The 16,454-nt window shown below is 46.9% G+C and overlaps 1 protein-coding gene across 7 annotated transcripts in view; it reads right to left on the reverse strand.

Annotated features, from left to right (window-relative positions):
- Window positions 1-1,039: 1,039 nt before the first annotated feature.
- The window catches only part of SMOX (spermine oxidase), a 36,003-nt gene continuing 20,588 nt past the window's right edge, over window positions 1,040-16,454 (reverse strand). Inside the window, exons 2-9 of one of the 7 annotated variants that reach the window (XR_014072119.1) lie at window positions 14,786-15,019; window positions 11,496-11,631; window positions 10,888-11,114; window positions 5,654-5,827; window positions 4,732-5,491; window positions 3,924-4,084; window positions 1,959-2,212; window positions 1,040-1,514 (exon numbers count right to left, since the gene is read on the reverse strand). Coding sequence is in view for 5 of the 7 variants with exons in the window: in XM_081552341.1 (XP_081408467.1) it covers window positions 1,377-1,514; window positions 1,959-2,048; window positions 3,924-4,084; window positions 4,732-5,491; window positions 5,654-5,827; window positions 10,888-11,114; window positions 14,786-14,993 (1,758 nt within the window). In the remaining 2 variants the exon portion in view is untranslated. The remainder of the gene's footprint in view (window positions 1,515-1,958; window positions 2,213-3,923; window positions 4,085-4,731; window positions 5,492-5,653; window positions 5,828-10,887; window positions 11,115-11,495; window positions 11,632-14,785; window positions 15,020-16,454) is intronic. The other 6 variants (XM_081552344.1, XR_014072118.1, XM_081552341.1 and 3 more) reach the window with 6 other exon arrangements.

The following is a 16,454-nucleotide window of genomic DNA, read 5'->3' on the forward strand; positions in this document are numbered from 1 at the left end:
ACATAAACTCCATGAAGGATGTCGGGTAGGTCAACCTTCACAAAACAAGGATGCCTCTTTGACGTGTGCATGTAGGTGTTGGGGGCAGGGCAGGGCAGGGTGTATGTGCATGCAGGTGGGTGTGCATGTAGGGGTGTGCAGACAGGCACAGGGAGGAGTGTAGAGGCATATCCATGTGTTGGACATCTTCACCACAGCCTAAGGTGAGGGAGTAGAGGATATAGAGTCATATGAAAGGCAGTGACCTAAACTTCGGAAGAGCTAACCCAACCTAAACTCACACAGAGTTAAACCAGGGGGTGCACCCGGCTTTTCATCACATCCTCCATCACCCAACCCCTCAACTCTGTAGAATTCAAACTCTGTCGCTAGAAATCTGGAGTAAGAAAATGACTAAATGTTCTTTAAGGTTTTATGCATGTGTGTATAGTTGTACTTGTGTACAGGTGTAAGGGTGTAGGGTAGTGTATCTGTGTAGGAGTGATGTATGTGTGTGTGGATATATATGGGGTGTATATGAGTGTGTATGTTTTCACTCACCAAAAATGGCTGTACTACCCAACTTCCCAAAAGTAAACTGGAGCATCCCAAGGGCAGAACCAGGGCCTTCTGGCTAGATGACATTGATTAATAATTAACACATCTGAGCTTGGCATGGAGCCACAACAGGTGTCCCCTCCCATAAAACTCACCTTCACTCCATGTGGCTATGTTACCCAATCAGGCTCTGAGAAGTCCAACAAAAGGCCAGCAGGCAGACCCAGGACTATCTTGAAGGAGTTGGGGCTGGGTAATGAGGGGCCCTTACTCCTAAAGGGTCTCACTGGCAGAAGGGAAACAATCACAAACAGATTGGGGTGAGAGGATGCCCCTTCCACTAAAGGCAGACATCTTCCTTTCTGGGGGTATAACCAGACCACAGCTGGCCCCATTATCCCCTCAAAGAAGATATGACAAACACATAAAGACATACATACACACACATGTACACACACACACACACACACACACGAGGCTAAGAAAAACGGGAGAGAGAAGCTGAGGAGCACAGGAAGGGCAAGCCTCTTTTATTATCCCAAAATGCAAAGTATCGAAGGCACTTACAATAACAAGGTTAGAGATGAGGGGAAGCATAGGGAGGTCAGAGATCAGAGCACAGAGGTAAATCAACGGACCCCACCCTGGTCACCACCCAGGAAGGAGAAAAGAAGAAGCTACAGGGCCAGGTCTGAAGTCAGTTAGATGTCTAGCTCTACAAAAGATACAAATCCATTCTACAGAGGATTAGGAAATGAGGAGAACACAGCAGCAACGGGCAGGGCTGGCAGTCACGAGTTAGTGGTTCTTTAAGGAAACGCTCGGCAGCAATGAGGCACTCAGGTCTCCTGCTGGAAGAGGTCTCGGTACATCTCAATGAGACGGGCAGCCTCACGCTGGCCAGAGAGCAGAGCACCATGGGTGGTGGAATAGTACTTGCGATGGGTGGCCTCACCTGAGAACAGCACCTGCATAGGCTGGGCAGGGGGACAGGGAAGTGAAGATGGAGGAGCAAGAAAGGCTACCTGTCTGCCCCAGAACCCCCATCCATACTACAAGTTAGAAAGGAATAAGCGGGCATCTGAGATGCAGGCACTGCTATTTCCACAGGATGAGGAGCTGCCCATCCCACCGGCCCATCTTCCCCTGCTTCTTCCCCAAACATCCGGGCCTCAGTCGTTTTTGCTCTGAGGTTTTTGTGAGTCCTGGTTCTACAATTTCAGAAATTCACACTGCCTCTTACTACTGAACTTGGGGAAAGATTTAACCTCCCTAAGCTTTGATTTCTTCATCTCCAAAATGAGTTTATACCATCTACTTCTGAAGGTGATTGCAAGGATTAAGTGAAATAATGTATCTAAAGGACTCAGAACCTGAAAGAATATAAGAACTCGATAAAGTTAGGCAGTAATTTAACAAACCTTTATGGAGCCCCTATTAGGTTCCAGGGACTGTTCTGGGCACTTGGAAGATAAAAGGTGACCAGGCAGCTGCTTTGAGGAGCTTCCTTGCTGGTGGGGAAGCCAGACACGAAACCCAATTACTAAATGGCATCATATGTGACGTGATGGGTGTTTGGGCGAGGTGCTGAGAGCCCAGAAAAGAGGCCCTCTGTCAGGGAGATCACACAAAGCTTCCCAGAGGACAGGACCTTTGGGCTTCTTCTCAGAAGATGCTGGATAAATAAACAGGCAAAGGATGTTTCAGGAAGAAGGAAAAATGGGGGCAGAAATGCACCAAAGCAGGCCTTGTCTAGAAGATGGTGAGAATCATCACCATCTTGGTGAGAGCCAAGGTTAACATCAAGAAAGCAGGCTGTTTAGGTGGGGTCCAAGCATAGAACAAATGCTTGCATTCCAAGCTTGAGTTTGGATTTTATTCCAATATACCTCAAGCTGAATGTGTAAGGTACCAGTTGGGGACCTTGTAGAACGAGGTTTTCATTCATCAGGTCTGGGGTGGGGCTGCAAGTCTGCATGTCTAATATGCTCCCATATGGCGCCAGTGCTGCTGGCCCATGGACCACCCACCTTCAGTAGTGAGGTTTTAATCCACCAATAAACAGCCTGCAGAGGTGGTTAAGCTGAAAGGGGGGCACATATTTTGGCAGAGGGCAAGCCACTTACTCCACATCCTTTATCTTTCTCCTCAGTAACAAAAATCCTGACCTTTAACTGGGTCCATGGACAGAAGAGCCTGGCAGACTACAGTCCGTGGGGTCGCAAGAGTTAGACATGACTTAGCGACCAAACCACCACCACCACTGCCATCCAGGAAAAAAAAAAAGATGTATCCCAGTCTCTGTAGCAGCTGGTAGAGTCATGTGACTAAGTTCTAGCCAATCAACTTCAAGTGCACTATTGCTTAGGGACACTGACTCCTCCCAAGGGTTCCCTTCTTTCACTCATCAGCCTGATACAGACATGAGAATGAGAGCAGCAGCCTCCACTGCCCTCTTGGATCACAAGGTGGTCTGGAAGATGGAGCCAGGTGCTACTGATGCTGGGCCCCAACATCTACCTCCAGATTTCCTTTTGTGTGACCTAAGTAAACTTCTGTCTTGTTTAAACCACAGTTTGTTTTGCTTTTTGTTATATGCACTAGTCCTAAATGAAGCAGGGGACAAGAGAAGGAGGATGGCTATAGCAGCAGCCTTTCCTAAGCACAGCCAGGACAGGCACAACACATTGTTTAACTGCAATCTTCTTCATCAATTACACCAGAGAATTATTTTAAATATAATTCTGTTGGGGTTTTAACATTTATTGTATGGGTAGGCTTGGTAGAGGGAACTCAAAATCTACTTTATAGGAGCAGAAATATATATAGATAATTTCAATTTATTATTTTTCTATATGTTCTACTACATAGTTACTATAATTTGGGGGAAGGTCAGTATTTTGTTTTATTTTCTAAAACAAACTGGGGGAAATAAGCAAAACGTACTGTGTCAGTGCTGCCCAACAGAACTTTCCACAATGACAGAAATGCTCTATAGTGACACACTCTTAACGTGGCAACCATGAGCAACAGGTGGCTCTCAAACTTCAAATCTGGCTAATGCAACTGAGGAACAAAATGTTGTATTTATTACTTTAGATTTTAACTAAATTAAATGTGGCTAACGGCTACCATATTGGACAGCATAGAATTAAAAGGCTCAGTTTTTATAACCTCAAGAAAGCATTTAAGATATCCTAGTGTGACTGTGCTTGTTCTTCCAGATGTTAAGCGTACTTTTCCTTGTTTTCTCCATCATTACAGGAGCTACTCCACCTATCTTACCTTGGCACTCCTCCCCTGGACCAAACACACATACAAAACACCCACCCCTCACAGACCCCTCACCCCACAACCCCTCACCTACCCAGCACACCCACACTCACCGCTGTCTTGGAGCTCTCTGTGTACGGCAGGGGCTTGGCCAGCTTCTCCACATCTGCCCCACTTGAGCCCACCTGGGTGTATGAATAGGATCCTCGGAAGTAGGGGTTGCTGCCCCAGGCCGAGCGCAGGATTCGCCGAGGCTTTGGGATGTTGGGGTTCCCTGTTGGGGAGTGAGAAGAGCCAAGGGGAGGGAGGATAAGAAATGGCTGCAAACAGAAGACACTCCTGAGCAGACAGCTCCCATTGTACCTCGGGGGCTCCAGGAAGGCCAGGCATGAAGAAGGGGGGGAGGGAGGCTGGGGTTCAAGCTGTATACCCCTCAATGTCTCATTGTAATCCCCCAGAAAAACACCTCCTCTCCGTGGGCCTTAATTTTCCCATCTGAAAAACATCCCAGATAATCATGTTCCCCCTTCCAACTTCAGGGGTTCTTGTGGGGCTCTTCTGAGATAGTGCAGGAAAGATGTTCAACTAAAAATCAGACAAAACAACCACAAGTCCATCTCTTAGCAAGACAACATGAGTAGGAAGTGGGCAATCTGAGGTTTTGGGGTGATATCTGAGTTTTTCACCATCAGCCTTAGAAACAGAGCCTGTGATCTTGAGTGTCTCAAATTCCAAATGGAGAGAGCTTGAAATTTAGGAGGCCAAAGCCAAGACACAGTGCCCTACAGCATCTCTTCCAAGGGGTACACCACTCAGTTTCACAACCAGGGGATGAGGATGCTAGTACTGGTTCAGGAGACTCAGAGGGTCTAGAGGAGCGAGGCCTGTTGAGCCGGCAGCGGGACAAGGACAGGGACGCACCTGTGAACTGCCGCAGCATCTCTGTGCAGATCTCGGCCACTGCCTCGTCATCACACTTCTCCATGACAAGGGCCTCCTCCCCACAGATCCAGCCACTCAGCACGTGGCCGTAGCGCTCAGGCGGGTAGAGGACATCAAAGCCACAGATCTTGCGGTACCAAAGCTCGGGCGGGTAGGTGAGCGTGCAGCTCTCCGCCTCGTCCTCCCACACAAACCGTAGGCTGTTGCACTCGGGGCCCCAGAAAGGCTCCTCAAATTCTAGAAAGATCTTGTCAGTGGTGCCGATGCCCAGTCGGTGGATGGCAGCCACCTTCTCGGCGGGCAGGCCTGGCCGAAAGAAGCTGGCATGCTGCCTCTTGAGCACGCCCAGCGACACGGTCACAATCACATGGTCTGCCGGGATCACCTCGCAGTCCTCGCACTCCACCACCACTGGCCACTGCTCATCCTCATCCTGCCTCTCCTCCCGGGGCTCCTCTCCACCCTGACTGCCCTCCCCGGCATCATGATTATGGTCACCCTCATCCCGGGGCTCAATCTCAGGGCCCCGAGGGCGGGATGAGGCCTGGTCCCAGTGAACACAACGGACGGGTTTCCCCAGCTGGATGACGTGGGCTGGGATGCCCTCAGCCAGCAGCTCCACAACCCGCATGAAGCCAGAGGGGATGACGTGGTGGGCACCAGGAATCTCAGTCCATTCCCCAAAGGCGCTCAGGGACACCTCATCCATGCTGTGCGAGCTACTCTCACAGCTTTCCACCTGTGGGAAGAGCCAGAGGGGAGCCAGGTGACCGCCAAGGCTGGGCAGGGATAGAAGCAGGACTTTAGGGCAGTGCTGCCCTCCTCGGACCCAACTTCCCCAGGGTCAGTCTTTCTCATTCTGGCATTTGTACTCAACAGAGCTCCGAGATGGCAAAGATACCTTCAGGTACTGTTGGATCATGGCGAGTTTCAGGCGCTTGGTGGCCTCTGGATCATCAGGGTCATCCCTGATGCGGTTGCGCACCTCCTCTCGGGTGAACACCCCCACGCTGTTCTGACTCTCAGCATTAACTGGTTTACCATGCCGGAAGAACTCCTGGGTCAAGTTATAGACCTGCAAAGAGATCCCAGGAGACTGAAAACACATTCACTCAGCCCACCTCCATCTCAGACCTAAGGGTTCTAACTCAATACTCACCATCTCCAAAGTGTTCCCGGATATGCTGAGCCCGTGGCACCTGTTCCTTGGTGAATTAATGTGGTACTCAGTTTTGTACTGAGGCTGCACCAACAAAATGGAGGTTTGGGGATGGCAAAATGAACCTGGGCAGTCAGCTTCCTTGCCTCCAGACACAGGAGGTAGGATGGGCCCAGAAGCTCTCTTACTGAACCCCTGCTTAGAACAAAGTAAAATGTCTGGTGCCTGTGTGTGGGAAACTGCCCTTTCAAGCGCTCTACATAGCCAAGCGTACTGCCCACTAAAGAACCCACGTCTACACAAATAACCCTTTTTCAAGAACCAAATGCACAGACTCTCCCCTGACATTCCTGTCCAAGTGTATCTGCTTCACCCTCTCCCAGGAGGGCTGTATGGAGCTGTGTCCTGGCTGGTGTTTTGCAGGGGAAAGAGCAAAAGGGGCCTATACATTGACAGGAATGTGTCTACCCTGCAACCCAGCTCTAGGACTGCTGAGGAAGAAAGGTGGTATGGCCCAACCCCCACTACTCCCTCAAGGGAAAAGCCTCCACATAAGATAGAAACATAAATCAAACGTTTCTCTGAATACAAAGAAGAAAGCAAGTTAAATTGTTCTTTTTTCTTCTCCCAACAGTCACAAGATGCTGGGTGTTTGGCTCTAACTGAAGTCCTCAGCAAATTCCTCACCTAGTACCACTGCCAAGGAGTCAGGCTTTCAACTAGCCTCCTCCCCCTTAGATCTTTCCCCTTGGCAATAAGCAAGAGAACAGCCAGTCAGCTTATGTTAACTAAAGGCCAAAATGCCCAGCTGAGGACTAACAGATTTATGTGATTCTTTGTGACAACCACTGACTAGGACCGCTGTAATTGAACATGCATTTGTCATGTGGGTAGTCTCCTGTCCTGGGTTAAATGACATCTTCCTAATGTGACCCAAGGGAAATGGGATGGGTCTGTAAGAGCTAACAATATTCACCCCATTTCTCATTAAGCACATTTTTCACTGGGATCTCATTTACCCTTCATGACACTATGAAGTAGGTATAACTGTGTCTGTTTTACAGATGAGGAAAGTAAAGCTCAGAGAGGCTCAATAACTAGCTCATGAATATACAAGTATATACCATTCTACATGGAGTCAAGGTAATCTTGCTCCAGAGATTAAGCTCTATATGATAACTACCGAACAAACTCCTCTATCTGTTAACAAATATAACATATTCAAATGAGTAGCCCTTCAAAGTCATCGCCTTGGGAGGGAGGCTACATATTTATTATGAAGCCACTCTCAGGCAAGGCTTCACATACTTAGAGCACACCTCTTCAGAATGGCCTCCAGCACTGTCTAAGAGCTATATAAGGAAATCTTTCTTGACCTCATGGTTAACACCTTTTCCTTCTGACTCAAAACAGCACCACTTAGAATGATAATAATAATAATGTAATGTTAGTCGCTCAGTCATGTCTGACTCTTTGTGACCCCATGGACTGTAGCCCACCAGGCTCCTCTGTCCATTCTCCAGGCGAGAATACTGGAGTGGGTGGCCATTTCCTTCTCCAATGATAACCTACCTTTATCTATCCTACTTTCCATGACTCACACTCTTGACTTTCAAAAATCAGACCCACAAGCAGAAGTTGATGATGATCTACCTTCAAGGACATTTAAAAGAACAAGTAAGTCATGGACCCTGAATGTCATTCTCAAGAGGCATCCATGCTTGAAGCACTCACAGTAACATGGGAATCAGGACATGACTGATTCTCAGTACACCAAGAAGGTCTACTTTCAAGAATACTAACTCTTACTTGCTTAATATTGAGTGAGAACACACAACACTATAGGATTGTACACAACATACTGTATGAGTGCACACACATAAGACAATGAGTGCTCCTGCCTTCCACGGGGCAGGGACAACCACAAAGCAAGGGTCATTTCTCCTTTCCTATGCCCAAGAGACATAAAAAATGTATAATAGGTTAAGTGTTGACCAGTTTACTAACTTAAAGTGAAGGGTCATTACACTATAAATGTAAGCTATCAGAAGGTAAGATCTACATGTTACCTTGCTTGTTTTTTGCAGTTCACAACAAAGTTGCTAAAGGTATTAACTTTTTTTTAAGCCGGACTAAGACAAGGGTACACTCCTTGACTTCAGACTATATGGCAAAGCTACAGTAATCAAAACAGCATGGTACTGACACAAAAACAGACACACAGATCAATGGAACAAACTAGAGAGCCCAGAAATAAACCCACACACAATTAGTCTATGATAAAGGAGGCAGAATATATATGGGAAAAAGACCATTTCTTCAACAGGTGATGCTGCGGAAACTGGACAGCCATATGTGAAAGACAGAAATTAGAACATTTTCTCACACCATATACAAAAATAAACTAAAAATGGACTAAAGACCTAAATGTAACAATGGAAATAATGAAACTCCTAGAAGAGAACATAGGCAGAACACTCTTTGACATAAATTAAAGCACTTTTTTTCTCCTAAGGCAGAAGAAACAAAAGCAAAAACAAATTTAATTTAATCTAAAAGTTTTTGCACAGCAAAGGGAATCACTGACAAAACAAAAAGACAACCTACTGAATGGAAGAATATATTTGCAAATGATATGACCAATAAGGGGTAATATTCAAAATATATAAACTGCTCATACAACTCAATAAAAAAAAAGCAAAAGCTATCAACTTAATTAAAAAATGGGCAGAAGACCTGAATACACATTTTTCCAAAGAAGAAATACAGATGGCCAGTAGGCATATGAAAAGATGCTCAACATAGTTAATCATCAGTTCAGTTCAGTAGCTCAGTCATGTCCGACTCTTTGCGACCCCATGGATCGCAGCACGCCAGGCCTCCCTGTCCATCACCAACTCCCAGAGTTTACTCAAACTCATGTCCATCGAGTCGGTGATGCCATCCAGCCATCTCATCCTCTGTCGTCCCCTTCTCCTACTGCCCCCAATCCTTGCCAGCATCAGGGTCTTTTCCAATGAGTCAACTCTTCACATGAGGTGGCCCAAGTATTGGAGTGTCAGCTTCAACATCAGTCCTTCCAATGAACACCCTAGGATGGACTGGTTGGATCTCCTTGCAGTCCAAGGGACTCTCAAGAGTCTTCTCCAACACCACAGTTCAAAAGCATCAATTCTTCGGCGCTCAGCTTTCTTCACAGTCCAACTCTCACATCCATACATGACATAGCCTTGACTAGACGGACCTTTGTTAGCAAAGTAATGTCTCTGCTTTTTAATATGCTATCTAGGTTGGTCATAACTTTCCTTCCAAGGAGTAAGCATCTTTTAATTTCATGGCTGCAATCACCATCTGCAGTGATTTTGGAGCCCAAAAACATAAAGTCTGACACTGTTTCCACTGTTTTCCCATCTATTTCCCATGAAGTGATGGGACCAGATGCGAAGTTAAAAATGACAATGAGATATCACACCTGTCAGAAGAGCTGTCATCAAAAAGAACACAAGTAACAAACGTTGGTGAAGATATGGAGAAAAGGGAACCCTTTGCCCTGTTGCCAGGAATGTAAATTGATGCAGCCACTATGGAAAAGAATATGGAGGTTCCTCAAAATATTAAAAATAGAACTATCACATGAGCCAGCAATTCCACTCCTGGGTATATATCCAAAGAAAAAGAAAAACTAATTTGAAGAGATACTTGTACCCCAAAGTTCACTGCAACATTATTTATAATGGCCAACCTATGGGACCAATCTAAGTGCCCATCAACAGATGAATGTATAAAGAAGATGTTAGATAGATATAGATATAAAACATAGTTATATATGTAGTATATATATACATGTTTTATATACATGTTGGGCTTCCCTTGTAGCTCAGTCGGTAAAGAATCTGCCTGCAGTGCAGAAGACTGGAGTTCATATCCCTGGGTTGATCCCCTGGAGAAGGAAATGGCAACCCACTCCAGTATCCTTGCCTGGAAAATCTCATGGACAGAGGAGCCTGGTGGGCTGCAGTCCATGGGGTCGCAAAGTGTCGGGTACGACTGAGCGACTAACACTTACTTACTTATATACATGTTAGATAGATAGATATAAAATATATTGTTATATATATGTATATATACACACACACATTGAAATTTTACTCAGCCATAAAAAAGAATGAAAATCTGCAATTTTCAACAACATGCATGGACCTGGAGGGTATTTTATGTACTGAAATAAGTGAGACAGAGAAAGACAAATACTCTATATCATCACTTATATGTGAAATCTAAAAAATAAAACAAACAAACATAACAAAACAGAAATAGACTCAGATATAGAGGACAAACTAGTGGTTACCAGTGGAAAGAAGGAAGGAATGAAGGGTAAAACAGGGGTATGGGATTAAGAGATAAAAACTACTATGTATAAAAATAAATAAGCAACAAATATAGATTGTACAGTACAGGGAAATATAACCATTATTTTGTAATAACTTTAAATGGAGTATAATATATAAAAATGCTGAATCACTATGCTGTACACCTAAAACTAATGTAATATTGTAAATCAACTATACTTCAATTTTAAAAAATCAGTTATAATTCTATGTACCAGGCACAATTAGAAAATAAGGGTTTTTTAAAAATTATCATTTACCAGAGTGTCTAAGAACATTAACAACAGTAATCATACACATTTACCTAGTAACAAATCTAATAGATATTTAAGGACTTTCTGGGAAAATATTTAATCATAAGTATCAATAATCTCTTCCTGAGTACTTCTCCACTCATTGTCTTCATTCTACCCTCAAACTGGGGCCCAGAGAATGTACAGACATGACCAGGATCACAGAAAACCCTAGCAAGTTGCCTAGCCCCCCATCACCAACACACACACACACACACACACACACACACACACAGGGCCAGTGTGCTCCTTGTCCCCCACACCCTTGTGCTCAACTATTCCCCTAATACCTCACCTCGTTGTATAAATCGCTGAATTCCTCAACCACGTCCTTGGGGATCCTGCAGCCACGGTTGGTGAGGTAGCAGGCCACGCCATTCTTGGAGTAAAGGCTGATGCGGCCCACACTGCGTTCTCCATCAGTTGTCTCTTCCAGGAGGCCATTGGCTTCTGCTAGATGATAGATAGGATTCCCGTGGGAGCCATGGATCCACGTGGCTCCCAGCTCAAAGGTAGCGTGTCCTGATGGCAACAACAGGCTCTTAGCACAGCAAGGACTCTTCAAAGAGGGCCAGAACATCGCCTCATCTTCCTTCTCCAAGGGGATCCTTCCATCCCCAACAACAGGGCAAGGAAGGGGATTAGGTCCCCCTCTGGCAATGAACCAAAGTCTTCAGTGAAAAGCTCCCAGTAAGAAACCACATGCAGCACAAAATGGACTCCACTTTATAAATGAGGTGACTTCCACCCTCAGTGACTCTGACGACACCAAGTCGCCTCACTGGAATAATTAGAAGATTCTCCTTCTGTGATAACATCAGACAATAGGCCCTCCCTCCTCATGGATGCCTCCCTCTTAGGAGAAATTCTATGGTACCAGAGGGTACCCCATGGTACAGGTACCTGAAATACTCAGTGAGGAGGCCCAGCCTTCCAGACCCAAGGTCCCCATTTGGCCTTATTCCAATTCCTCAAAATCCAGTGGTTCAGGATTCTAAGCCACTCACCCAGATGGAAAATGGCCAACTCTTAACTCAGTCTAGGGCAGAAGAAAGAGGGAAAACATTCCAGTTTTGAAGACTCCTCCCCCAGGCAGTCTAAAACAGACTTCTGGAGAAAACTAAGTTTTCTCATCCTATGGCACAGGTGCCAAAACCTTAAGAGACTGTTTGGGACAAGGGAAACTCCTGGGCCCAAACTGGGACAAGGCTGGTGGCTCATTTGACCACCCCATCCATAGCCAAGGGACCAGATACTCTGAGGTAAGTTCCCACTATGCCTGGGCCTATTTCCTCTTCCGGGGCTCAGTTTCCTTTTCTCACGCTGCAGAGCCTGTGATACAGTTGTCTCCTCCCCTGCCTAGCTCCCAGGAGAGTTGAAACAAAGAAAGGAAAATATAGAGGAACATTTTTTGGTGTTTTGTTTTGTTTTTGGAGGCATGATTCAAGATATCATGTATGATAACTTTTTTGCCAAGATGGACACAATAATTCCTCCTTATCCTTACACACATGGTCCTTTGCAACGTGACTGTCAGTCCTCCCATCAAGAGATGGAGTCTTTCCTCACCCGTTGAATCTGGGCTGGCCTTGTGACTTGCTCTGATTAATAGAATGCAATGAAAGCAATGCTGCGGCTTCAGAGGCTAGGCCTCAAGAAACCTTGTGCCTTCTATTTTCACCCTCTTAGACTGTGACCACCATGAAGAGAAACTCAAATTTCTGGAGCCACAAAATATCAGCAAATAAAATGATGTTGTTTTAAGCCACTATATTTCAGGCTGGTCTGTTATGCAGCAATAGCTATCTTATAAACCATAACAGACAACAATCACCCCTCACCCCAGGAATTGGGCATTCCTCTTTTTTTGTGCCTTCTTTTTCCTGGGCTGCTTCTAATTAAACCATCAGTTCAAAAAAAAAAAAAAAGCCCTGTAGCCCTGTATGTATCTATGTGCCAAACACAGAGCAAGAGAAAAAACAATCAACCTCAAACCACAGCCAGTAAGATAGAACTTCCTGGTGACTCTGGAATCAGGGGCAGGAATGTATCGGTCCCTTTGTCCAGGGAAAGTGGGCAGACTAGAGGGTATGAAAAGCTGGAAACCCAGTGCCCTTCTTCCATAAGGGAGGGGGCTGGTCACTGGGGACATTTATCACTAATTATCCTTTAGAGCCTCAAGTTCCCCAAGGTATTTTTCTGTTTTTGTTTTTGTTTTGCTTCTTTTGAGCTTCCAAAAGAAGCAAAAGGGGCTTGCATCATGGACCCTTCCCAGGGTACACCAGGGAGTTCCAAGTCATAGTCACTGGGCAGCAATGTCCAGGCATGGGATATCCAGGCATAAGCAGGAATGAGGTGAGCAGCGCAAGGTCAGCAATATCAGTGTTCCACCCTATCCCTCAAGCTTTACAAGGAGGTGGGGTGACCCGGAGCAGGCCTCAGTCTTAGGATGTTTCCTGTCCTCCCCCACAGGCCTCTCACCTCTGTCATCCTTGTAACCACAGGGTACCGAGCACCATCTCCACAACTACCCCACAGTGTCCCTGGGGCTTCTGGTCATCACTGCTGCCCTTACCACCAGGATTCACAGCTAGCATCTCACACTGCTGCAGGTCCAACTGCAGCCTGGGCTTTCAGCCCCAAGTGTCTGCACACACAACACATACCCACTTGCCTAGACTTGCTCTCCCATATTCTAGCAGAATCTGCCTTGATCTGATTCCTCATATACATCATCCGTTCCTTCTTTTGACTACCTATCCAACTCCTCTCATCACCTAAGGCCCACCCAAGCTCCCTCCCCTCTGAGGAAGGCTTCCAGCCACATGCATCTCCTCAGCCTCCTGTAGCCCCATCCCTTCCACTTCGCTCCCTCTACCATCTTCCCTGCAAAGCACATCTCAGTTGTCAACTACCACTGAGACTGGGCCATTTGTCCTCCCGTCTTCCGCTTTTATGTCAGACCCTGAATGTCTCATCAAGACTTGAGAACCACAGATGGAGCCATCCCATCCCTAAAGCTCCTAGCCAGCCAATCCCTAAGGCTCCTAGCCAACCAATCCCTAAGGCTCCTAGCCAGCCAATCCCTAAGGCTCCTAGCCAGCCAATCCCTAAGGCTCCTAGCCAGCCAATCCCTAAGGCTCCTAGCCAGCCAATCAGGTGTTGAGCAGTCTCCGGGCTTCCCCCAGGAGTTCCCCCAGCTGACTGTCCTCAGGTTTCCATGTGCCTTGGGACGCACTTTCATCCTCACTGCCAACACATACTCCTGTGTCTGCCAGGGGAAGACAGACATAACTTCGCATATACCTTCCAGGAAATGCTCTAAGGAAGACTTTTAATGTGATCAAAGTTTTTTAAAAAATGACAAGTTTCCCATGTCTCCTCAACCTCTGCTTGTTCTAAGCCTGACCACCTACTTTTCTGAACCAGTTGCCCCATTCGTCAAAAGTAAATACACAGAATCTGCTTGGCCTTGCAGCCCAAGTAACAATAGACGCAAAATCCTATGGAGAGTCAGAGTAGCCCACATATGCCAGGCCACCATGGGTAGTCCCACTGGGCCATTTTCATTGTCAGACCCCTTGGCTAGGAAACCCTGACCTCTGGCTGCATTTCAGGCAATCCTCCAACCTCTAGGACCCCTGGCAAAATCTGCCCACTCCTGGGGGGGGCGGTATCTGCTTTCTCCAGAAGCCTTAATACTCTGCAACCTACACAGATCCTCTTCTCAGACAATCCTAAGACCTGCCCATCACTCACAAGGAGGCCCAAAGTCTTCTTCAACCTCCACTGTGCTGAGCTCCTATAGTCCCAGGGCTAGCTCTTAGTAATGGTATACTAAGTCATATTCAAAAGTTAACAACTAACAGAAACTTTCACAATTCCCCTTCTTGTGAAATAGAAACCAGTCTACCCACTACAAAGACAGTTTGGTTCTGGGTGTCCTCTCCCACCTAAACACTCTGAACCTTAGATTTTGTTCCAAAAACAGAGGCCAGACTCCCATTCTGCACACCTCAGAAGGGTGCTGAGGGGGCAAAGGAAGTTTCTGGAAAATGCCCAGGCAGCATGCATGATAGAACACTAAACCCTGGGACAAAGCTAAAATATCAAGATCTCAGGCTAGACCAGGGCACTGGGAGACAAGAGATGGCCTTGGGAGAGGACTGGACTGAGGTGAATGAGGCACTTACCAAGTTTCACACTCTGTACGCGGCCCCCGATGCGGCTGGACGCCTCAAGCACAGTGACATCTGTAAAGCCCTGCTCCAGAAGTGCTTTGGCCGCAGCCAGGCCAGCCAAGCCAGCACCGATCACCACCACACGAGGCTGTCCCCTTCTCCGTAGGCCACGACTGAGAGGGTCATCCGCACTGTCGCCACTGGATTCACAACTTTGCATACCGTCCACACTCGCCTCCTAGGAACCTGAAGCGGGGGTGGGTCACAGCTCACCTGCTCTGCCTTCACTTCCCACCTGCCCCAAGAGATGCTCCCAGTCCCTGCCCTCAAGGGGGAACCTTGAGCCCTCTCGTTCTCTTCTGAGGATCTGGACAAGAAGAGCCATCTCCAAAGGATGTGGGGAGGGAGGAAAAGAGGGAGCCATAAGGAAGGAAACAGGAGGGAGGTTATGAACTGTGGGCCCTCATCAGCAAACAGGAGAGCTGAGGGCCCACCCCAAACCCCTGAAATCCATCAACCCCACCCCAAATCAACTAGGTACTGCCTCTTCCTCAAGGATGAGACAAGAGTCAGCAAGAAAGAGGATGATCAAGAAGGTCAAAATCAGGAGAAACTGACCCTGGTGCTGCTGACCCTGGACCAGCACAACTCAGCACAGCCCAGCATCACTGCTGTGGTCCGGCTCACACCAACCTCAGGATGCTCACATGGACCCCAGGATGCTGTACAGACCTCAGGGTGCTGGAACCAACCCCAGGATACTTGTACCCACTGCACGAGACCCTCTACTCTCCCTCCCTGGCTAGGCCCTTCCCTGGCCCTCACTCTCCCTTGCGCTGTCTTCTCTTCTCCTCCTGCTTTCTGTTAGTCTTTCAGAGCCTAAATGAGGTGGTAATTTGGTGGGCAGGACACAGTCCCACCTTCCCCCAAGAAAGTGCCACGAGGCTGGTATTGAATGAACCTCTGCTATTCCGGGTAGGACTCCGGTTTTTTGTCCCAGGCCACCCAACCCCTCAGTCACCACAAAGCAGCAAAGAGCCCAGGAAACAGTGGACCGTGAGGACCTGTGGCACCAGAGGCCAGACATCAAATTGACAGTTACACTAAGCCAGCTTGTTCAGAGACGCCAGTCTAGGGAGCTGATGAGAGGCCAAAGGGGTCCCTGAATCTGGCCCCAGGGCTGGGAGAGGTTGCCCTTCTATTCCCAGAGTGACTACAAGGGCTTGAAGGTATCTTTGGGCCATCCCAAGGGGCCACTCAGCTCTGATCCTGTCCCCACTTCCTTCCTGACCCAAGCTGCCTTTGCTAAGGTTTCAGAGGCAGAAGTTGCATACTGTCTACTTATCCATACTATCCATAGTATTCAAGACCTAACAACAGGGAAGTGAATTCATGAGTGGAAAGTAGCTGCTGGGCAATAGACAGGGGGCATATAAATCTAATAAAGCTAAGAAAAACCCTTCCTATGACACAGCAATTCCACTCCGAAGAAAACACACAAGGGAAACAGGGTATACTCCACCAAATATATACACTGGAATGTTCATGACAGCTTTCTTCATGATAACCAAAAACAAATATCCCAAAGGTCCATCGACAGAAGAATAAATAAGTATATTGTGCTATTTCATACAAGGTAATATTCATACAAGGTAATATTCTTCAGCAATAAACAGAACCA

This window comes from Giraffa tippelskirchi, chromosome 13 (genome assembly GCF_054371585.1).
Source record: "Giraffa tippelskirchi isolate mGirTip1 chromosome 13, T2T-mGirTip1v1.2.pri, whole genome shotgun sequence".
Taxonomy (NCBI): Eukaryota; Metazoa; Chordata; class Mammalia; order Artiodactyla; family Giraffidae; genus Giraffa; species Giraffa tippelskirchi.